The sequence below is a fragment of the Suricata suricatta genome, chromosome 4 (genome assembly GCF_006229205.1).
Source record: "Suricata suricatta isolate VVHF042 chromosome 4, meerkat_22Aug2017_6uvM2_HiC, whole genome shotgun sequence".
Taxonomy (NCBI): Eukaryota; Metazoa; Chordata; class Mammalia; order Carnivora; family Herpestidae; genus Suricata; species Suricata suricatta.
In genome coordinates, this window is record NC_043703.1 from 109221359 (window position 1) to 109245683 (window position 24325).

The window sequence follows — 24325 nt, forward strand, 5'->3', positions numbered from 1 at the left end:
GCCCCAGCGGCCTCAGCAGCGGCCTCAGCAGCGCCCCCCGCGCCGGCTGCCCCTCCCCCCGCGCCGACTGCCAAGGCGAGGGGCGCGCGGGGGCGGCTCCCGGCGCTGATTGGCCGAAACCGCGGAGGGGAGGTGACGGGTGTGAAGCGGGAGGGCTCGGGCCGCTCCCAGCTCGCTCCGTTCTTCCCTTCTGCGTCGCCTCTCGCGGCTCCCCGTTGCATCATCTCCAGCCCGCGACCGCTGTGGGAAGGTTGGGCGCGGCGCGATCCACTCAGGCTGGTGCTCCAGCCCGCTCTCCCGCGCCGCCCCTGGCTCTCTCCACACTTGCTTCTGCCCGCAGGCCGGGAGCTCTCCGCGGGCCGCCTCCCAGAACCTGCGGGACACAGCTGGCGGACGTAGTCGGCTCCGCTGATCCGTTCATTGAAAGCCCTGTCTCATCCCAGAGCAAAGTCACTCCCGCCTCCAACAGCTCGGGGCCGCGGGCAGCGCCATGGAGAAGAGCAGCGAGACCAACGGCTACCTGGACAGCACCCAGGCGGGGCCTGCGGCAGGGCCTGGCGCGCCCGGGTCCGCGGTGGGACGCGCGCGGCGCTGCGCCGGCTTGCTACGGCGGCACGCGCTGGTGCTGTTCACCGTGTCCGGAGTGGTGGCGGGCGCCGGCCTGGGCGTGGCGCTGCGCGGGCTCGGCCTCAGCCGCACTCAGGTGATCTACCTGGCCTTCCCTGGCGAGATGCTGCTCCGCATGCTGCGCATGATCATCCTGCCGCTGGTGGTCTGCAGCCTGGTGTCGGGCGCCGCCTCCCTCGACGCCAGCTCGCTCGGACGCCTGGGCGGCATCGCCATCGCCTACTTCGGCCTCACCACTCTTGGCGCCTCGGCGCTCGCCGTCGCTTTGGCGTTCATCATCAAGCCTGGGTCTGGCGCGCAGACCCTCCAGTCCAGCGACCTGAGGCTGGAAGACTCGGGGTCCCCTCCGGTCCCCAAGGAGACAGTGGACTCTTTCCTCGATCTGGCCAGGTAACGCTCCCCGAACCTCGCCAAGGGCACAGTGAGAGATGCCAGCTTTCAAATACACTCCAGTGCTCGTGCGCGTGCACACACACACACACACACACACACACACACTCATAGACACATACGCACACATCACCCTCATATACTGCTAAGAGTTCATTCTTAATTGGCTGTAGGTGGACTTTAACATTTTCTTTTTGGAGATATCAAAATACCGTTTGCGTCTTATAGCCAAGAACCAGCCCTGCCGTTGAGTGGCAGTGTGTGTTAGGGAAGAGGCAGCTGTCACACCTGTACTGTCCTCCTTAAACTCTGGCGGTCCTCACCAGTAAAAACGTTCCAGTCAGGCAGGATACCTCACCCTGTTTTATATGCACAGCGCCTGAAAACTTCTGGGAGCATTGGTAAAATTGTGCTTGTAGAGTCATCCTCACCTGGAATCTCAGGCCGTCCCTGTTTCAGGTGGCAATTTCTGAAGAGTTGTCAGTGGACCCAAGGATAACAAGGCTGGGGTTAGTTGTATGAGGCCTATTGCCCAGAAACCTGACTCTCCTGGGGGCTTCGGACAGGCTGCTGTCTACCCCATAGCCAGGACCACTGTAGAGTATTGTGAGTTTCAAGGAGCTTTATTTCTGGAGGGGTGAGTTCTAGAGGGAAGGGAGTTTTGCCTGCTTTTTATGACTCTTAGAAGTTGCATTTTATCCCTTGAGATGCAGTGTTGTTTCTGTGGATTATCCAACGCCTTAGCCTCTCTTGGTTTCTCTGTTAGCCCAGAGCTCACAGATGGGAAAACTGCAGCCTGGAGACATATACTTTCCTGGCCAGGTTCAGCTGAGTGAGGAGCTCAGCTGGCTGCTTCTCCATGTTTCCGATAATTCTAGATTCAGAGCCTTGGAGGTGTGTTTTGTCTTGAGTCACTGAGGCAAAGCTCCTCATTGCTGAGGCTGTGAAAAACAGCAAACCACGGGCAAAGTGACTTGACTTCCTGCTATTTCCTTTTCTTCCTCTGGAAAATGTGATGACTGTCTGCCACTTAAGAGAGAGTGTGTTCATTTGAAACTGTAACAACATCGGGGGGGGGAACCCTCTAGTGAGAGGGACCAAAAGCTTTTTACCAAAACTTCTTACCCAAAGGATAGGTGGAGGTGGCCCATTAGGATTTTGATGTGATCGCAGTCTCTGGTATCTGGCAGCTTGATATTTGGACTCCTTAGAGATGCTTAAAGTTTGGGGACTTTTAAATGGGCAGTGAAAACAAAGTCTGAGGTAGAGAGTGCCTTTAGCTCATTACATTCAGTATTTTATTAGTCCACTTTTCCTGGGAGGGAACGTGGTTAGGTGGGTGAAGGATTCTTTTTTGCAGGGATCAGTAGCCCAAGGAAGCGAGTGGAATGCCCAGCCCTTACCTGCTGGCGGTACCCCATAGGGAGGCTCCCCCATAAGGAGAGTGGCCAAAAAATGGGGCAAGGTGAGTGCTTACTTTATTACCACCCATCCCAGAGGGACATTTTATTTCCTGATCATGATTTTCTAGTTTTATATCCAAGCTGCTACAGCCACTGTTTCTGAAGTGAATGGTGACCCAGCATCATGGCTTATTGATCAGTCTTGGTACGGACTTTTCAGTGCCTTGGGCTGCAGATGCAGGAAAGGACTAAGAGAACCTTTGTTGTGGCTTGTTGGGAATAGATTGCATTTCACAACGCTTCCAACAGCCAACCTCATTTAATCCAGCAGCTCTGGGATAAAGGTAGTGCAGGTGGTATGATCCTATTTTACAACTGAGGAAACTGAGAGTAGAGAGATTAAGCAATTTGTTCAAGGTCACAGGGTGGTTTATCAAAAGAGGGATTAGAAAAACTATGGGTTGGGGCGCGAGGCTGGCTCACTAAGTGGAGCATGCGACTCTTGATCTCAGGGTTGGGAGTTTGAGCCCCGTGCTGGGTGTAGAGATTACTTTTAAAAAAAGGCTTTAAAAAAAAAAGGAAAGAAACAAAAACTATGGGTCTTGTGTACCACAGTTCAGGGCTCTGTTTCTCCCACTTTCCCCTCCCCCAAGTCAATAAGCCATAGTAATGATGCCATGCTGCTGGTCCAGTCTGACCATCTCAGAAATGTTTGCTCTGGGCCAAATGGGAATCAGGTAAGAATATGATTTGGGTCAGAGCAGATGCCCACTTCCCCTAAACAGAGGATCTGAGCCTCTTCAGCAAAGAAAAGCCTGTTTACTGCTGCTCAGATTTGGCTTTGACATTGAGCAGCTTGTGAGAGGAAACTGAGTTCTGAGCCATGTCTAAATGCTTCCTGGGTCTCTGGGTAAAAGTTTTAAATTTGCTTCCTTCAAAGCAACCCCACAGATGCTGATTTTATGGGACTCTGGGCAAGTTCCTTGGCAAAGGCAGGGGGTGGTCCCGTCTGCCTGTGGGCAGTGAATGAAACGAGACTGCCAGCAAACACGCTTCAGTTATCCAGCAGGCCCTCACGGGGTTAAGTGTGCAGAACTTAAATACCAGACACGAGTGAGAGGAGCCGCTGATGACTTGTGCAGCTGCTGCCGAGGCTGATCTTTCCCGGTGGCGAGTGCCTCACCACTCCCACAGGGTCTCTCTGCCATGATTTCGCATTTTTCTCAAGATGGAACTACAAGCCCCGAAGAAATGAAGCTAATAGAGATTCATGATAACTTTTAGAAGATTTTCAGAATGCCATTATGGAGTGGTTTGATTTTTCAACGCACAGTGGATTAGAAATAATGGTCTGGGGAGTGGGTGTGAGGCACTGGCGCTAGAAGCAGACCCTTTGAGAGCTGAGAAGATAGAGTTGGTGGGTAGTAACTGGCAGGCGGGCAAGTCCCCGTCTCCTCCTGAGCAGCTCAGAGGCCTGTGCCCGGGGCCCCAGAACCATACAGGACTCTCAGAACTGGGTGTGACCCAAGTGATTGAGCTGTGACTTTTCATCTCAAATGAAACGGTGTTGACACCAAAGAGACAGAAACAGTTTATCAGGAACTCAGTCATTATGGAACTTCTTGGTCCCTAGCAATACTTACTGACCGTGAGTCCTAGAGCAGGTCCCTAACCTCTGTGACTTAGCTTCCTCATCTTTGTAACGGCCATCATGAAAGTACCTATCTCAGAAGATTGTTCTGAGGGTTAAATGAGTTATATCTGTAAAGCTCTTAGAACACGGCTCACCCAGTATATGCTCGCTTGTTATAAATGCAGCAGTATAACAGAGCCACTGGGGGGCTGGTCTGTTTCATGTGAACTTAAGGGGATGCTCCTCTTTTCATAGTCTGAAAGAAATGAGAGTAAACAAAGGGGGGGCAGCTGAGGACGACTTGAAGCTAATGCAGTCTTTAGGTGTGTTGGGAACCACACAAGCTTGGAGAAAAAGAAGTGAACCATTACTGACTGTGTTTGGGACTAATAGAATCAACATTATGGGAAATTTAGAGAATGTGGAAAAGTCAAAACTAAATGCAGAAGAGCCTTCCATTCTAAAGGGGAACAGAAATCTTCACATATCCTCCCTGACATTCCAGTTTCCTTCCTCTCTGCGTTATATGTTTGTGATCTCCAAAGCTGACCTCAATTTTCTTCGGCTCTCAGTGGAAAGGATTGTGACAACTGGCTTCTAACATTCCTTTGGGTGGTAAAATTTGTAGGTTTCAAATGGCTAGCCAGAGGCCTACCTGTAAAGGTGGCAGGTAGAAACAGCTCCTGGGCCCAGGGCTCTGTCTACACTGGCAGCCAGAAAAATGGTCCTGGGCCACTCTTGTTTGCAAAAGTATAGCAGGGTGCAGCCATGTGCTTGGTAAACACAAGTGAGATTTTGCCTGTTGCTCAGTTTTCTAGGCTTTTTTTTGCCTTCCTCATGCTCATTTTCTCAACAATGGACAGTGCTATGAGCCTTTCCCTTCACAGAGGGAGGCATAAGGGACTTACTTTCCTTCTCAGGGACTGTTGTGAATAGGATGCCTCTCAGCCTGCAAAGAACACTTTTCTTTAATAGCTTCACAGAAACCTATCAGAGACTCAACTCTATTATTAGCCCCGAGGTCGCAGTCAAGGGAGCAAATAGTGAATAATTTCTTTTAACTGTTGGCCGTGGCAGGTGGTTTGGCCTATACCCTGTGTCTCTCTCTCACAGGCAAGATGAAGACTCTTAGCAAATCTAACAGGGATCCAAAGTAACAGAGGGTTCTCAGCCTAATTAGTCACTAAAAGGAAAGGTAGCAACTTGTTATTTAAAAAAAACAAACAAGTAAAGGTTTTAACTTGACACCTTTCCTTCTGCCACCTAGGAGGCTATCTGGATAGTTGAGGGACTGAAAAGAGCACCTGGAGGGGCCACGTGGGTGGTGCTTGAAAGCCAACACTGACGGGGCGTTTGGGCGGCTCAGTCAGTTGAGTGTCCGACTTTGGCTCAGGTCATGATCTTGTGATTTATGAGTTCGAGCCCCATGTCAGGCTTTGTGCTCAGAGCCTGGAGCCTGCTTCAGATTCTGTGCCTCCCTATCTGCCCCTCCTCGGCTTGTGCTTGCGCTCTCTCTCTCTCTCTCTCTCTCTCTTTCAAGAATAAACATTAAAAAAAAATTTTTTTTAAAGCCGACACTGACGTCAACTACCGAGGTTTGAATCCAGTGCTACGGCTTACTAGCTGTAAGGACAAGTCAGTTAGCCTCTCTGTGCCTCAGCTTACTTATCTGTAAAATGAGGCCAATAATAGTATCTACTACTTACACTTGTTATGAGTATTAAATGAGTGAGTATTGGAGTGTCTTGCTAATATTCTCAAGGGTCCCAGCCCCTCAGGGACAGTTCTCAGGCTACTTGCTGCAGAGAATTAGTGCTGTTCTTAGCCTCTTTTCCCCAAAAGTCTCCCACCCCAGGGGCCCAGCAGTACCTTTCTAGCTGGAACCTAAAACTGGATATGGGCCTTAAGAAGAGCGTAGATTACTGGCCTGCCCCCCCACTGTCACCATAGTGTGAGCCCACGACCCCCATCCCTTCCTCTGCTCCCAGCCTTGTAGGGGGTACTGAGATCTGAAGGGGCATGTCCCTGTTAACGGACTCTGTAACAATAAACACTAAGGATATAAATACTTAGCAGGCGCACATACCGTGCCATATCCTGTTCTGAAGGGTCTTTGAAATTTTCATATATTTGGTAAAGAATTTTTGAACTTAAATAAAAGGAAATATTTCTGGAACAAAAAATATACCTAAGCAAAAGTAAATTGTTTTCCATTCTTCTCATATAGCACAGGGAAATGCAGACCACCCTTGACAAATAGGATCAGAAGAGCCAACGATATCGACGTATAAAGAAGAAACAGTTTTGAAGCTTCTCACTGTGGGAGCTGTGGGAGCACCGCTACCACTGACAGGAGCTCTCCTTCGGGCGGCTCAGCCTCAGCCCACACCGCTTTCTCTGTTTCAGTAGCTACCCAGAGAGCCTATAGCACGGAAAGGCTTGTGCGTTCACTCTGTGCTGATTTGGTCTGACTCGGCTCTCTGAATTTAGTATGGACTTGATGTTTTTAAATTCTGGTACCTGTACCTACATATCCACCTCCACTTCTTCCTCCCCCCCACCCTCCAGCATGAAACCCAAGTTCCACAAAACAGCATTTTAAATGTGCCACGTGCTGGTATTTTTCTATTCAGTCTAATATATCACATAGTTTATAAAATGCTGGTTATATATAACAAATTGCTTTCATGGCCTACTCATGCTGGAGAAACTTTGGTCTGATGTAAATCTGGTATTATGCAATTTTTAAGTACATTTCTAAGGATCAAATAACAGAAAAAGGAAATCTTTGAGAGTTTTTGAATAAGATGAAGAGCTCGCTGGTTTGAAGGACTGTAGCACCCAGTGAGATTGAGTGTTGTGCAGACCAGTTGTTCCTTCTTATTTCCAGACTCTGAATCTACAGTGTCCAGTATGATAGACCATAGCCACAGTGGCTATTTAAATTTACCTAGTTTAAATGTAAATACATTTTGAAAAATTCATCTTCTCTATAGCACCAGCCATATTTCAAGAGTCCAGTAACCACATGGCTGACATATTGGTTAGTGTTGGTTTAGAGGGAGCACGAGTGGGAGATGTACCAGCTTAATGTCTCTGGGTTCTTGGTGTCTCCACCTGCTAAACGAGGGAGCTGAACTTGACCACCTGTAAAATTTCTTCCAGCTTAAAGGTTTCTTATTTTGAAAGCACATGGAGTTAGCGAATGAATGTGAGGAGTTAGGAAAAGTGCCTGAAGTCAAAGCTCTGAGGAGCAAACCTGCTTGCATGACAAGCAGCTGATCCCTGAATGCAGGAGAGCTCAGGAGGAAGGAAGCCGGAGTTCACAGCAGCATCTGTGTTTAAAAGCCAAAGGGAAGAGCGTGAGAAGGGTGCAGAGAGGACAAGATCAAAGTCAGAGGGCTGACACTACCTGACTATAAGATTTTCCATAAAGCAATAGTAATCAAGACAGTGTGGTGTTGGCAAAAGAACAGTCAAATAGATCAGTGGGACAGAATAGAGAACCCATGTAAATATAATCAGCTGATCTTTGACAAAGAAGTAGAGGCGATACAATGGCGCAAAGGTCATCTTTTCAAAACTTGTGCTGGAACAGCTGGACATCCTCACCTAGACACAGACTTCGCGCTGTTCACAGAAATTGGCTCAAAATGGGTCACAGACTTAAATGAAATATGCAAAACTATACAACTCCTGGAAGATGATGTAGAAAACCTAAATGACCTTCACTATGGCAATGACTTAGCTACAACAACAAAGGCACGGTCTGTCAAGAGTGCAGAGAAGTGTTCTGCTTTACTCCCACGCCTCAGCTCCTTGCCCTTTGTGTGGGCAAGAGGGACTGTGCATGTTCTGTGGCAACCAGAGGGACCAAGGGGAAGAAGGATGGTTTTGTGGATGTGTGAGCTCCATCTCACTGCCCCGAGGTGGTGCCTTTCCAGGGATTCGTATCTGAGCGCTGAGCTGTAGAAAGTCCAGTCATCCCCTTGAAAGTATGTATTCTATGGTTGTAAAATCTTCTTTGCAGTTAGCACTGTATCTTTTTTTTTTTAGCTTTTTAAGCAATTTTGAGATATGATTTAAAGACAGTAAAACGCATCCATTTTAGGTGTACAGTTCAATGAGTTTTAATAAAGGATGAGTTGCAGTAAAGAAAGGCTTCTAGTGAGAAGGAAACCACGATTTTAGGTAACTGAATCTCAATAATGACATTCCATGACTTTTGCTGTATTCTGTTGGCTAGAAGGAAGTGCGAGGCCCCACCCACACTCAAGGGAAGGGCATTGCACAAGATGTGGCTACAAGGAAACTAGCTTAGACTGCTTGCCAAGCTGGGTTGCAGTCAGACCTGCCTACCTCGGAAACCACATGCACCGCATATAGTTGCCTAGAGATCCTAGTGCTAGGTAAACAACTCAACCACAGAAGTCAGAATTACTGGATAAGTGGAGCGCCTGGGTGGCTCAGTCAGTTGAGCAGCCAGTTTCAGCTTGGGTCATGATCACACAGTTCGTGGGTTCGAGCCCCGCGTTGGGCTCTGTACTGACAGCTAACTCAGAGCCTGGACCCCGTCTTCAGATTCTGGGTCTCCCTCTCTCTCTGACCCTCCCCTGTTCGCGTGCGCTTTCTCTCTCTCTCTCTCTCTCTCTCAAAAAAAAATTACCAAAAAAAAAAAAATTCCTGGATAAGTTTGGCATAAATTGTAAAGGATGATTTGGAGCCTTTTCCTCTCCTAGCCTTATTCTTAAAGGAAGTAGGTACGTCACAGGGAAGTGTCACTGGGATTTTGTTATGTGTCAAGACCAGCATCCTGCATAAAACCTGATCCAAAGGAGGCTCTCAGTAAAAACTGTTTGCATGAATAGATTTTGGTTTCAAACTCTAGCTTAACTTAATCAGTTCTTTTGCCCTCCTTTTATGACAAATATTTTATAAAGCTCTTCATCCTGAAATGAAATCCATAAATAGAATTTACCTACACACATAAATGCAAAGCATCAGTATGACTCAACAGTAATAAAAAAGATAAAAGAGTAATTTATAACAAAAATAATATGTTTTAATATGTAAAAATCCTAAAAGTGGTTAGGTGCTTGCTTCTCAGTTTACATTCACCGTGAATGAGAGCTATAAATGCAAGCTGGTACCTGATACTGGTGTGTGTAATTAAGGACTCAGATTTTACAATTTGCCACTGATGATGTGATTTTCCAGAGGAAGAACAATTTTTAGCAACATTCTGAATAAAGCAAAGAATTATTCTACATTTTACACAGTAGTTGCATTTCTAGGAAAGTCAGCGTATGTTCAAATTGTGCAAAAAAAAGTTTTGGCGTTGGTTTAGGCTGAGGTAATTATAAATAAGGATTTCACCTACAGGTATGTGGTCTAGGACACTTGGACAGCGTGAAGGCTGCACCCAGAAGAATGAATGGCTGGGACCTGGCACCTTCCACTACACACACTCCCCCAGTTGCAGGAATGCCCCCCAAATATCTCGACAATGAAAACCCTCCATTGGATTTCACCAGTGGGCTGTGCCACTCTTGCTGAAATCTTCTGCAATAGGGCTTACCTTCTGGGGGAGAGGAAAGCACTGCGGTTTCCCTGGAGGACCACGAGGGAGATGAGCATAAGGCTCGGTGCCCTCAGCGCATCTCTTGTGGCCCAGCAGCCAAGGCGCGGCCGGGTGCCTGGGTCAGGCAGGGGCCGCAGTAACTTGTGGAGGTGGAGAGAGGGGGGACAATGTGTGTTGTGCTGTCAGGAATGGGCATCTGTCAGGAGCGGACACTTTGAACGCTGAATCTTAAGAACACTGACAAAGTGCTTTCTTTTCCTACAGAAACCTGTTTCCCTCAAATCTTGTGGTTGCCACTTTCCGCACGGTAAGGCTTGATGCTTGCTAAAAATGGGAAACTTTGATGGGGAGGAGTGTATAAATTCTGCTATAGAGTTAGGTAAGGTGGGACAGGGCAGGGTAGTATTTTAAGAAAACTTGGTATGCTGGCCTACATTTTTATAGAGGGGACTTTGCAGTAAAAAACAAACCAAACCAAACCACAAAAAACCAAAATGGTTTATAAAACATTTCCCTGGTCCATCATCTTTTCGTGTCACCTAGGAAATGCCCCCAGATCACATTTGGGGGCTCTCTTAAATATTTTATAATTTTAAAAAATATATTTTTTAATCTTCTTTTCTGATTATAAAGGTCATACATGCTCATGCAAAAATAAGAAATAAAGTGCAAAAATAGGGAAGAAATTAAAAATCACCTATAACCACTACCTAGAGATACTTATTAACATTTTGGTATACATCCTTCAGATACATTTTTTTTCTCTGCATGTGCACACACACATTCTAAAAATAAAAATAATTATATTACACATTTCGGTAGTATGTACACATACTACACGTATTGTTTTTAACTTCAGTTTCAAGGTAGCATCTGGTAAACATTTTTCATGTCAGTAAATATCCTTCTGCATAATGTTAATGGCCATATTCCATTGTATGAGCGTATCATGATGTCATTCTGTCAGTCCCTTATTGATAGACGTTTAGATTGTTTCTGTTTTTCTCTAATGTTTGCAAGACTGCAAGTGACGTCCCTATAGCCATGCTTTATGGGGAGAAGGAATATAAAGGTCTAGATTAGATAGACTAATCTCATTGCCTTTTCCAGGCAAACGTTTCTGTTTCTATTTACAGCCCTCTCTCTCTCTCTGTTATTTTTATTTATTTTTAAAGTTTATTTGTTTATTTTTGAGAGGGAGAGAGAGCTTGCACATAAACTGGGGAGGGACAGAGAGAGAGGGAGAGAATCCCAAGCAGGCTCCAAACTGCCAATGTGCAGCCCAATGCGGGGTTCGATCTCATGGATCATGAGATCATGACCTGAACCAAAATCAGAAGTCGGACACTTAACCGACTGAACCACCCAGATGCCCTTCTCTCTCTCTTTAAAAAAAAAAACTGCATGTAAACACAGCTGTGTGGTTTATATTTATAATGTGAGATAGGAAAAAAGTAAAAGGTTTACAAGGTTTTCAGTGCTGGTCACAGAAGGTGTAGGGTGGGTTTAGTTTCCCCTGTCACCCGTCATCACAGGACAGCGGAACACCTCTGCCTGTCTGAAAGCTTGATAACTCAAAGCTGAAAGAAAGCAGACCTCACCAACGGCAGGCACAAAGCAGTATATCCTGATGGGCTCCTCGTGACAGTTCAGAGCCAGGTGTCCTTAGAAGAGGTCAGAAAGGTGTTTTATAACAGATTCCATTCAATAGTGCATACTGCCACAGGGGACACCTGTGTGCATTGGGCAGAAGTATGCAAAGCCAACCTTAGGACCAGAGTTTGGAGAGTCATTGCACTTATGGTAAGTGAGTCTCTCAGGTAACTTAGCCAGAAAATGCCATCTTGCCTCATATCCTTTGCTTTGGAGAGTAGAGGCCAAGGCAAATTAGAAGATGTTAAAAGCAGTCAAGCTCAAATAAGTTCTGGAACAACGTAGAGCATAAATATCTGAATGAAAATAGGGGTGTCTGGGTGGCTCAGTCAGTTGAGCTTCCGACTTTGGCTCAGGTCATGATCTTGTGGTTACTGAGTTAGAGCCCTGTGTTAGGCTCACTGTTGTCAGCGCAGAGCCTGCTTTGCATCCTCTGTCTCCCTCTCTCTCTGCCCCTCCACTCCTTCATGACACATTGGAAAGTGAACTTTGACATTATGGAATTAATACCAAAGTTCTCTAAGTAATACAAAGTGTCAGCTGTTTGAAATATCAAACTATCAGTCTGAAATTGTGCAGATCTTCTCCTCCAAACCATTGTCCCTAATGCTGTGGGTCCCTAAGTAATGCAGAGGCCTCTTGGGGTGTTTGCTGCCTTGGTCTTAAGTAGCTTTGGTACAGTTCTCACAGGCCCTTGTCAGGCCAACCGACTGAGGAATTCCGAGAGCACTTGGAGTGAATAATGAGGAATAGCAGGAAGCCCCCCGGTCTTCTCCCTTCCTCTAGTTGGTCATCACCTGTGAACTAACAGTGGATTTTTCTTTCTCTTGTTCCTAGTATGCAACTGATTATGGAAAGGTGATTCATAACACGAGCTCTGGAAATGTAACCCATGAAAAGGTAAAGCTTTTTATAAGATCACTTATGGCAAATGACTTATAAAGCAAATAATGCTTTTAATTGCAGGAGCTTACATGATGCATCTTTTTCTTAGCAGAATTCAAAACTCTGGGGTTTGAATGAGCTATCCAAAGAACCTAGACCAGGTTTGCTCCTTAGGTTATTTACCAACATGGCCAAAGGCCAGCATCTGTAGGATTGGAATCTTTAGTAGATCCATTTCATTGAATTGGAACTAATACCCCTTTCTTCACAAAAATATTTCTAACACCCCTTCTGCTATCCTGAAATATAACGAATAGGTGATCTAACCCACCTCTACACACAGAACTTGACTTAGGAGCTGAACGCACTATTGCTATCATTCATTCACACATGTTTTTGGAGTGGCTATTTTTTGGCCGGACACTGGGTGAGGTCCCAGCCTTCATGAAAGAGCTGGAAGGGACAGGGGACCTTGAGGATGACTCAGTGTTTCTACTGAGCTGCCATAGGAAGAAGGAGGTAATTTGCCCTTTCCCCACCCCTACACGTACAGCTGCTGAGGGCTGAGGGGCTCTGAGTTGTTCCAGTCTTCTTTGATTGAGGAAAATTTCTACAAAAAAAGAAGTTGAAAGCTACTAATTAGTCCAATTTACTTCATCTTGCAGATAAAGAGCCTGAAAGTCTGAGAAGTTATTTAATATCAGACCTGATACTAGAACTCAGATCTATGGTAAAAATGCTCTTTGTGTTTTTACCATACTGAGAAAGGTTTCCTGTTCAGAGTTTCACAATGCGTTTTGGTGGAATAAACATTACTCCAAGATATGCTTGTAGTAGTGAGATTGAGCATTATGGTAAAAAATAAGGAACACATTATATCTATATATTTTAAGTCAGTGACTTAGGAAAGAATATCCTGAAAATCTTTTGTGAAATTTGTCAGCTAGGAGGGCCACGGCAACAGTCTAGCGACAAAGGATTTGTGGACATTTGGGAGGCACAGTTACAATCACTGACTCTCGATCTGAAGAAACTTTTCACCAACCAGCTCTTCTTTTATTTTTTTACATTTATTTTTTTATATTTATCATCAAAGTATAGCTGACATGCAATGTTACATTAACCAGATCTGCTTCTAAAAGCATCCCTTTGATGCTTTAGATGGTCTAACCTCTACTTGAATTCTCACTCAGCAGGTGTAAACTCAGATCCTCTGTCCCCTCTCATCCCACAGATCCCCATCAGCACTGAGATTGAAGGGATGAACATTTTAGGATTGGTCCTCTTTGCCCTGGTGTTTGGAGTGGCCCTCAAGAAGCTCGGCTCTGAAGGAGAAGAGCTCATCCGTTTCTTCAACGCCTTCAATGAGGCAACGATGGTGCTGGTGTCATGGATTATGTGGTAAGTTTGGCCCGCCCATTAGTCTCCCTCTTATTCCCCCTGCCATCCAGGAAAGAATCCTATCTATTGTCCAAGGTCACCCCTGCAGGGCCAGCCTGGCTCAGTGCTCCATCTGTGGTTGATGTACCGTAGGCCAGACTTGGTAGAGGGGTGGTGGAGATGGAGAGCTTTCTCCTCTTGTCCAGCATCTCAGAGAATCAGGCGTGTGCCATAGCTACCTGTGCCTTCTGCAGCACCACAGTGACTCCTTATGGTTCCATCACTGATGATTTATTTATGGGTTTCTGCCATTATCCATATCGTATAGGATGCCCATAGCATCTTGTGGGGCAACCAACTCCATAAATTTGCTCTCTGCTGTGTAAGGCTTATTTATCTTAAAACCATACACTTGAGGCTTCAAAGGGGCCTCTTACTATAATATTGCACAGCATGGGGGACAAATTAATTTTCACCCCATGCACATATAAACTTAGAATGGTCTTTTCTTACATAAACGTTTCTTTATGTGACATCAATAAAAGGGCAATTATTTACTAAAAATCAGTTGATTGATTTCTGGCTCACAAGTAAAAATTGGATCAGATCTCTCAAAGTGACCTCTCAGAAATTCTACCAATTCTGGCACCTATCCTTTAGAAGCTTTACCTTGCTGTTTTACTCAAGTCAAACTTCTGTGGGTTTTAACTTCTACTCATACATTGTTGAGAAACTTAGTTTATCCCTTCCTACACAAAGCATTTTCCTTATTGCCAACCCTTAAATATGCCAGAACTTCTCTCAGATGGCATTGGAATGGCAGATTTTAGGACAGAAGCCTGGAATTTGGTAGTGAAGTTTATCACTGAATAGGAGGCCAAGTCCAGAGCCCCCACTGGTGGTGTTTATCTTCCCCAAACAAAACTCCCGGAGTCTGACTCTATCCTTGTAAACATGACCCTTCATATGACTGCTGTTCTTCTGGGGAGAAAAATATTTTCAGAAAGGAAAAAGTGTTTTCATCAACATGTCAGGTTCTTTTCCCGGCTTATTTTTTCAGTCTAAAATCTTCTCAAAGTTTAGATTCCAGGAAATTATACAAGAAAGTGATGTTCTTAGATTAAGACCTTTACAACCTGGAAAGCAATTTACAGTCATTCCTGCAGTTCAATGTACTAGTTACATAAGCAGGTGTTTGCAAGGCAGAGCCTGCTCTGTCTGACCACAGTGGAGATTTGTTGCCTAGTAAGTGCATCTCACCAGAATTAGGGTTTAAAATGCCTTACTGGGGGTGGCTCAGTCCGTTAAGCATACAACTCTTGATTTTGGTTCAGGTCATGATCTCATGGTTTGTGAGTTCAAATCCCGCATCAGGTCTGTGCTGACAGTGCAGAGCCGGCTTGGGATTCTCTCCCTCTATCTGCCCCTCCCACTCTGCTCTGTTCTGCTCTTCTCTTCTCTCTCTCTCTCTCTCTCTCAAAATAAATTAAAAATATTTCAAAAAGTCTTAAATACATACCTATGTATCTAAATGCATAGCAAGCAAAGTAGTTCTCTAAGGAGGGCCCTGGCATGAGGATGGTGCCTAAAGAGGATTTTGGCCTAATCTGTGTTTTAATTTTTTGAAAGGACAATGTATTCATGAGTTGCTATGGAATTTAAAATTAATAATACTGCTTAGATGATCTCTTTAAAGAAAATTCAAGAAACCAATGATATTGGCTATCTCCAGGGAAGGAAACTGAGTACTTGGGGCGGGGGGGGCAGAGGTGGGAGGGAGACTTTGTTCATCCTTTTGAACTCTTTCACATTTGAACTATGTGACATTATACCTATGTAATGGAAACTTACAAAGTCAGTGGTTATAAAATTCTTCCTAAACTTATATTAACTTCAAAACAGCTGACTTCTGTTTTCTATAGCTCCCATAGTTCATTTCTTCCCTTTTTTCTTTCCATCTTGCCATTAAAAAAATCTTCACGTTCAAGGAATGTTCCTTGAGGGTCATTGTTAATGACTTTTTCCCACGGAATTATGTTTCCCAAACCACAAGGAATTTAAAACTGAACAAAAGTCCCAGCTTTGGCTCAATTTCTGTATCACAGCAATTCTGCAAAATAGGTGTTAGTCTTTTGTGTTTCTGAGTTCTCAGAACAAGTCTGACCAAGGATGAAAGTCAAGTTCTCAGTCCCAGAGGCTTTGATCTTGAGGAGCTTCTTGGCTTTCCACTTAGGAGCCCACATAGTTGGTACCATCCTTCTGTTAAGAACATAATATCCTCAAGGGGAAAGAAGCCTGGGTTCTGGTCCTGACTCTCTTATCCATGGTGATTTATCATGTGAATTTTACTTAGTTTCACAGCCTATAAAATGGGCCCATCCTTTTCTGTTCCTCAGAGTCATGCTAGGGAGAGCCTCCTTTTTTTTTTTTTTTTTAAGCAGGTGCCACACTCAGTGTGGGGCTTAAACTCACTACCCTCAGGTCAAGAGTTGCAGGCTCTGCCTACCGAGCCAGTCAGGAGCCCCTAGGATTAGCCTAAGGAGACGTGAAGACCACTTAGTTGAAAGCCCTGTGTTGTGTACCAGGAGGGGTCTGCCTCTCCCAGCCTTGCCATCACAACACTCTTACTGACAAGCGCCTTATGCTCATGCCCTAGGTATGTGCCTGTGGGCATCATGTTCCTGGTTGGAAGCAAGATTTTGGAAATGAAAGACATCATCGTGCTGGTGACCAGCCTTGGAAAATATATCTTCACATCTATATTGGGCCATTTTATTCATGGAGGAATTGTTCTGCCACTTATTTATTTTGTTTTCACACGGAAGAACCCATTCAGATTCCTCCTGGGCCTCCTCACGCCGTTTGCGACAGCATTTGCCACGTGCTCCAGGTGAGTCAGTTTCAGGAGGCCTCGGCTGCCCAGAGCCGTGTAACTGTGGAGCCCGGTGAGCCCGGTCCTAGACGCACAACAACATCTTGACATATTTTAATTTCTTGAAAACTCTAAATAGGTCTTGTCTGGTTTTTTTGAATTACCAGTCCCACGCTTTTATGGAAGTGGGTTTCTGGGATTGCCAAAAGGAGGGATTGCCTAATTCCCTCCTCTTTCTTGCTCCTTAGAGATCGGATCATTATTTAACTCGGTCGTGGGTCCTCACCCTAATTAACAATTGCCTAATTGCCTGAGTAAAAGAAGGCACCCACTTAATTCACAAGGCACTGTAGAGAAGTTTCCAGAATGACAACTGCCCAATTCTACCCCTGGATGCATGATTACAAAATAAGACCAAGGCATCATGGTGAGGGCTGGGTCATCCACAGTATTGTGGGATTATCTAATTAAGTACAAAAGATGCACCTTGTCATTACTGGAAATCCTTCAAAAAATTTGGGCTTTTCAAATACGTTGAAGAAAACGTTCAAAGGCTGGCAACACATTGCGTTTATACATTTGGTTTTTGCCTCCCTACTGCATGGTTCCTCCCATCCTGACTGGCTATTTCTATGACACAGTAGTGGAGGTGAAAAGAATTAGTGAGGTAAATTCTCTGGTTTAGACAGAAACAAATCTGCCTCTCAGGCGTGCCAGCCGCCCTCTGTGGAGCCTGGGAGCAGGCTGGGGAGGGCAGGGCTTGACCTGCGAGTTCTCCAGGAACACACTTCCTCTCCAGACTCACAGCCGCTGCTACTTCTTGGCCTAAAAGGAAAAAAAAAAAGTCAAATCTTGCCTTTTACTTTTTTTGGGGGGGGGGAGAATTTAAGAGACAAGATGTGCATATAGAATAAATAGTTCTTTGTTCTCTTAAGAACATTTTGCACCATGAGGTAACGTGTGGTTTCTTGAAATATTTGGAATAAGTGTATCCAGGTCAATAACCTAACAGGTAAATCTAGGCAGTCAGAATTGGAATACTTTGGGAATTGACAAAACCCCACATTGCAATACAAACTTCGAAACAATTCCAACTCTTCTCTGATTTCAGAGGGGAGAAACCAAAAACTAGGGTTATGCTCATTGCTCTGCTCCCGGGTCTGAGCTGAGGGATCTGTTAGCCTGGCTGGGAAGGCCTGTTCTCAGGGTCAGCGGTTCTTCCATCTCCAGCTCAGCAACCCTTCCCTCCATGATGAAGTGCATCGAGGAGAACAACGGTGTGGACAAGAGGATCAGCAGGTTCATCCTCCCCATCGGGGCCACCGTGAACATGGACGGAGCGGCCATCTTCCAGTGTGTGGCCGCCGTGTTCATTGCCCAGCTCAACAACATCGAGCTGAGAGCAGGACAGATTTTCACGATTCTGTAAGTATGCTATTCCTTTCTTCATCTCTAGGCCTGGGTTGAAACTCGAGGGGTTTGGCACATGTGTGATTTCCTCCGGAAGACCTCATGAATACCAGTCTCACCATGACCTGGGGATGTCTCATTAGGAAAACGACAGCGTGAATTCATTACTTGAAGGGTGTGAATCACCTCTCCAGGGCTTGGCCGCCAGAATCGGGTTGTGTGGTTTTCAGTTTCTAAGCCATAGCTGCCATAGCTTGCATTTCTCTATGCCCACACCATCTTCTGTGTTAACGGCTAATCTTCTGTGCTACCCCCTAGAGTGACAGCCACAGCCTCCAGCGTTGGAGCCGCTGGTGTGCCCGCTGGGGGGGTCCTCACCATCGCCATTATTCTGGAGGCCATTGGGCTGCCCACTCGTGACCTTTCTCTGATCCTGGCTGTGGACTGGATTGTGTAAGTAGCAAGTCCTAAGGGCACTGAATAAAAGAAAGTCTGTGCTGACTTCCCTGGGAGCTTGGCACCCCGTAGGGCCTGGGCATGTGGAGAAACTTCAAACGGGCCCCCTGCCTTGTGCAGGAGCCTACAATTAAGCTGAAGACAAAATTAAGAGCTAGGAAAAATGTAACAATATGAGAGGCAAAGGCCCATGAATGACCGTGAAGTATCATTACTGAGAACTTGGTCAGAGCATCCAGGAAAGCAGGGCTCCAAGGCCCAGGCTGGGCCCCCAGCACAGGCTGAGGGGGCACAAGGGTCTAATGGAGATTGTTGGCTGCAAGGAGTCACAGCCATTGGAGCAGTGAGCCTTTGAGAATGATCGCCCTTGGCCTAAAACATCCAAGGAGTGATTTCTGAGAAGGAAGTGAAGATGAACCCAGCCGATTTGAGTGGCTTGGGCTCAGCGGAAGTCGTGTGAGAAAGGAGGTGTGATTTGGACCACCATCGCCAGGGCTTCTGTAAAGGCACAGGACAGTGGTGTTGACTCTGAGCGCCGATTCACTGAGCCACGTGACGCCTTGTTTAGGTATAAACAGTACTTGTTTTCTGGGGAAGGTCACCTGAGGTTCTGGTGTTGAACAGTAGCAGCATGTGGACAGGAAAATGAGCCTGGGAGCCCAGGTACCTGGGTTCACGTCTCAGCATTGCCATTTATTAGTGGTGTGATTGGAACTGTCCTGTGCTTTGATGTGCTCACCTGTCAAATGGAAATAATTATACAATGTTCGTCAGAGCTTTGTTGAAGATTAAATGAGGGAGCAACTCCACAGTGCGTAGAAGAGTTCCAGGCTTGTGCCAAACAAGGACCTTAGTGAAGAAAGGCTAGCCAGAGCCAGGCACGGCTTATAAGCTACACACTGGAGCCGGGCCACTGGGCTTGTGGCTCTGCCCATTGTGGTTGGGAATGGTGGTCTCCAGCCTTTCGTGTAAGTCCTGGAAATTTGAAGGAGCTTCTCAGAGACCTTATGGCTCCTCGGAACAGTGAGGGTGAGATGTGTAGCAGAAACCCGCATCATCCCGACAGTTCATCAGATGGAACTCAGCCGCTGAGCTGGTGAGTGGGACAGGACCAGAGCAGAGTGTCAGAGGCCCTGTCTGCTTCTTCACTCAGCTGCCTCTGCAGGGGGAAGGCAGGCCTTTAAGAGGCACTTAGTCAGCAACAGGGAAATAGGGCACCAGGTGGGCTGCCAAGTAGAGCCCTGAAGTCACACAAGCCCTCCACTACCCTGTGGCCTCTGCTTCCACAGCCCTCAGCTTCTCCGGGGCCATCAAGCAAGTTCACATTTCCCCCCTCTATTCCAAGAGGGCACTGTACTTGCTCTGAGCCCCGGGAGAGAGGATGGTTATTGGGCTAATGTATGGGAAGATAAGGTTCTGGAAAGGACAGTGCTGTGAGCTGGTGGTTGCCAACTGCCATGGAATACACTGAAGATTAACATTCAGAGAGATGCGGTGTTGAGGTAAGAAAAAGAAGGGGCGTTCCCACAGTGTACCATGACTGGGAGAGAAGCTGGCTACAAAACCACATCTACATTCTCCACCCGTTATACGTGGTTTTCATATGATGGTGTCTATTCCCTAGAAAATACATACCCAGAAAGATGACTAGCAGGAAGCAGATCCAATGTTACCAGACTCTCTCAGAGTTGTGAAGGATGGCTGGCTGGCTTTTGTTTTCTTCTTTATACTTCTCTTTTTTCCAGGTTTTCTACAATTGGGGTCTGTTACTTTCATCAAATAAGGAATATTGAAAGAAAATCAGTTGGGGCACCTGAGTGGCTCAGTCGGTTGAGCATCCGACTTGAGCTCAGGTCATGATCTCAAGGTTCATGAGTTCAAGCCCCATGTCGGGCTCTGTGCTGACAGCTTGGAGCCTGGAGCCTGTTTCAGATTTTGTGTCTCCCTCTCTCTCATCCCCTCCCCAACTCGTGCTCTGTCTCTGTCTCTCAAAAATAAATAAACATTTAGAAAATTTAAAAAAAAAAGAAGAAGAAGAAGAAAAGAAAGTCAGTTTAAAGTGAGGCCCGTGCACTTCGTAGCCTGCTGTCCGGGAGCAGCAGGGCCTGTGGGCTCCTGCGAGGCCGCCCACCGGCGCATCGGTGTAAGGCCCGCCTTGTCTTTTCCCGCAGGGACCGCACCACCACCGTGGTGAACGTGGAAGGGGACGCCGTGGGCGCGGGCATTCTCCACCACCTAAATCAGAAGGCGATGAAGAAGGGGGAGCAGGAGCTGAGCGAGGTGAAAGTGGAGGCCATCCCCAACTGCAAATCGGAGGAGGAGACGTCGCCCCTGGTGACCCACCGGAACCCCGCCGGCCCTGCGGCTGGCGCCCCGGAGCTGGAATCCAAGGAGTCGGTTCTGTGACGGGGCTCGCTTCGGGCTTGCTGCAGTGGCCGTGCCCGGCCTGTTAGTGCGGCCCCCCCCCGGCTGCCGGGCACTGTGCTCGCTCTCCGACTTGTAGCCTCTGAGCCATGCTTTGGCCCAGTCACCAGTTTGAGGATTACCTCTCGGCACAGGCATTGGGCTTCCCCGTGGGAACTGGTTACTGAAGACCAGGACACTCTGACTTTGGGCTTGATTCACGTCCAGGTGCCACCACGTGTGTGCTCTGTTTGGAAACCCGGCCTCCAGCTGCCTGGCTGGGCATGTCGCAGGCTCACGGGTCCTGGCAGTTAAAGTGTGAAGCAGCGCACACGTCCTCTGCATTGTGGCCGGTCAGCTCTGCACTGGGTGCTTTCTGGGTGAGCCTAGGGGGGTTAGAGTCATCTGTCGCATTGCCTCATGAGCCGGAGTAATTGGAAAAATTCCCCAAATTCTTACCTTTGGCTGGAATTCACTGAGTTGGGACTTGAGGTGTCGAGGTGTGCTGTTGTGAGGTGCGGCTGGCTTCTGATTCACCGGGTGTGGGGGGCTTGGAGGTCAAGTTAGAAATACTCTAGATGGCGCTAGCACTGCGGGGGCTCTGGTCAGGGGCACTAGGCCAGAGAAAGGAGGTGTGCCTGGAAGGGGACACACACAGTCATCCTTCTTCACGTCCCAGCCCGTGGGGAAGTTTGCTGCTTCCGCGGCCTGGCCTTTGACTGCGCCGTAGCTTCACCCCCATCGGATCTGGCAGCAGGCAATGAGGGGCCTCTTCCTCCATGGTCATCGCATTCGGGACCCTTGTTGGTTTATCAGTCTATTATTATAATTCAACTAGACCCCTAAAATGCACTGCAGCAATACAAAAACAAAAAACCCTACAAACCCACTCATTAATTGGGGTGGGGGCCCCCATTCCCAGGTCCCCAGGCCCCCCAGCTTTGGCTGATTTCTGTGGGTTTGGTTTCTTTTCCTGCCAGTACATCAAAGTTTAAATTATAAGCCAAAGGCATTCTTCCAGATGCCTGCTGACTGGGTTTGAATGTTGGTGAGGGGACTTCATAAAGAAGACCGGTATGGCCGGGGACAGGGAAGGCTGGAAGGCACAAGAATGCTGTTTCACTGTGGCTGTGGCTGTGTATCCATGGTGTGATCAGCAAGTCCTGGGCCTCACTTTACCCCATTTGTAAAATAGGCTGATGTCACCTGCCTCTTACCTACCTCAGAGGGATTTGGTGAGGCAAACTTAGTGAACCAGTGAAAACAACCATTTCAGTTCCTGGGTATCAAGTGCTGACACCCCTGCGCTCTTCTTATTTTTTACCTAAGTGATACCTTTCTCCGCAGAGGCCTCGTTCTCCTGGTAGAGACAGCTTTTACAAGTGGGGCTTTGTTCTCTGTGCGCTAGCAACTTCTGTCACGCCCCTCCTCCTCTTTGTGGTTATTTGGTAGCATCAAGGGCCACCCCTGATGTCGTCCAAGTGTTCCTGAATCAGCTACCCGCACTTCCCATCACATGTCCGCGTCCCTGACTTCCCTGTGACACCAAGACCCAGGCAGTGGCTCTGCCACTCACAACAGGCCACTGATAGCTCCCAGACTGTCCGCCTCCTTTGTTTTCTCATTTTCTCTGTTGCCGTGGTGTTGCCGTCACCCAGGCCCTGCAGAAGGGGAACCCACACACCTTAGGATGTGTGTCCCTCTGTGCTGAGAATGGGGGCGCAGAACACAAACGGTCAAGCTTCTGCCTTTAAAAGCTGGGGGTGTGCGCCTGAGTGGAAGGAGCAGGGAAGAGCAAGGCATACGGAGCCGCCCGGCCAGTGGGAGGCCCAGCTCCCTGCACGGCTCTTTAAGTGAAGCCACGCCCCTCCCCTGAGAAGCCAGGAATGACCAGGAACTGAGCTGAGAGGTACCTGGAAACCTTTACCCTCTGACTGGTTGCTGACCCCCTTCTGTTTTTAAAGGGAAGACAATCACATCATTTGATCCCAAATTGCAAATGAACATTAATTTTTTTTCTGCCTTTGATAGATCTTCTCTTTCTTTCTCTCACGTATATCCATGTGCTACGTGTGCACACGAATGCCTATGTGCATGTGTGTTCGACACATTGTTTTAGCTCCAATCCAAGCAAGTTTGAGTTTGGATATAGGTGAACTAACCACAGGTTTTATGGCTTCTGCCAACTGATTCTCCTGTTTCTAAAAATGAATTATTTCACGAAACATAAACATCAAAGCTCTCCATCCAGTGACTTGCACATGCTCTGCCCTGAACCTGGCAGTGCAGTAGCAGAGTGCTGTGGCCCCGAGAAGGGCGCTTCTGTGTGAAGCCCCGGTGACCGCCCCCCTTCCCCTGGGAGACAGGGGCACCGAGTTTCTCCCAGGTTTTCAGTCCACACGAGGAATCAGCAGGAGTGACCCGACTGGGGAAAATCCCTCTTTCTCATTGTCTGAAGCTGTCTCCCCTGCTATTCTAATATGTTGCCATAAATACTGTTCAAATACTGTTAATCTCTGTTTTATACGTGTGACATTTGCCTTAAAACATAGCAGTCCTCAAAATGAATACAGTGTTTCTACTAGGATCTGCATGTTCCTTTATTCCTTTCTTGGCGTTTTGAAGTGGCATTCACCCATGGAGCTCCGCTAGGGCATCGCCTGAGGGGGACTGAATTGATTTCTGTTGTAGCAGCTTTTAGCCAGCCTGACCCGCAGAGGCAGGGTAGGCTGGTTCCCGGGGGCACAGCCCTGCAGGCTGGTCACTGATGTGGCTTGCAGGAGGGGAGCATCCGGCTACTTCTGGCCGCCACTCTGTTCAACACTAGCCGGGCTCGTGAAAAAGTGAGTGGTTTTGCTACATACCTCCATAAAATTAAGTCTTGTCGGAACAACTGGGTCAACAGGCCTTAACTAAACATCTGGAAGCCATGAGCCACGCTGGAAGAATGCCCCAGTCCATAGAATTCCTGACAGTCCCTCCATGAGGCACTGGCCCGGGCCTTCCCACCATCCACGCCATACCCAGCCCACTCTTTTATACCATCTCATTTTCAATGATACCACATTCCAGCACAATTAGGGAATTTAGAAGCGTCTTAATAAAAGATTATCTTACATGCTCACACTGGAATCTTTCGTTTCTGGACCGTGGGGCCTCTGAAGAAACAGGTCCCTTATGTTCTGACCTGGCCATTTCCAGCTCTTCGATTCATACAGACACCAGTTTCTATTTCTGGGTGAGGCCCAAGGGGTTGAGAACAGAGTTTACGCAGGCCACGGGCCTGACGGGGCCTGCACTAAGGACGATTTGGATTCCCACCTCCGAGTGCAGCTGTCTTACCTCTTGGTTTTGAAGTATGCCTGAAGGTTGAGATTAGTACTCGGGCCTTCCGCTTTTCAAGACAGCCAGATCAAGAGGAGAAATTCCATAGGCTGCCTCTTCCCAGGGGAGCAGGAAGTGTGCTGACCTGTTGGGTCATCTGAGCCTGCTTCCAACAGCATCAACGAGGGATATGAGTGAAGTAGCAAGGAGGAGTGCGCCCTGTCTGCTTTCTCTGTGACCCCAGGCACAATAACCCCAGCCATGCCTCAGCCTCCTTATCTTTAAAATGGGGATAATCTTTTAAATTT

General features: G+C 47.2%; 1 protein-coding gene across 1 annotated transcript; it reads left to right on the forward strand.

The window, feature by feature from the left end:
- Positions 1 to 93: 93 nt before the first annotated feature.
- Positions 94 to 23817, forward strand: SLC1A4 (solute carrier family 1 member 4). Its single transcript, XM_029937477.1, has 8 exons — positions 94 to 1017; positions 9899 to 9941; positions 12125 to 12187; positions 13407 to 13573; positions 16209 to 16442; positions 17655 to 17849; positions 18153 to 18287; positions 20462 to 23817. The coding sequence occupies exons 1-8, from the start codon at positions 491 to 493 to the stop codon at positions 20694 to 20696; spliced, it is 1599 nt and encodes a 532-aa protein (XP_029793337.1). The 5' UTR covers positions 94 to 490; the 3' UTR covers positions 20697 to 23817.
- The last annotated feature ends 508 nt before the right edge of the window (positions 23818 to 24325 follow it).

Coding starts and splice junctions, on each gene's coding strand:
- SLC1A4 (XM_029937477.1), top strand. CDS start 491: ATGGAGAAGAGCAGCGAGACCAACGGCTACCTGGACAGCACCCAGGCG. Junction 1,018..9,898: donor TCTTTCCTCGATCTGGCCAG/GTAACGCTCCCC, acceptor CTTTTCCTACAG/AAACCTGTTTCCCTCAAATC. Junction 12,188..13,406: donor GAAATGTAACCCATGAAAAG/GTAAAGCTTTTT, acceptor CTCATCCCACAG/ATCCCCATCAGCACTGAGAT.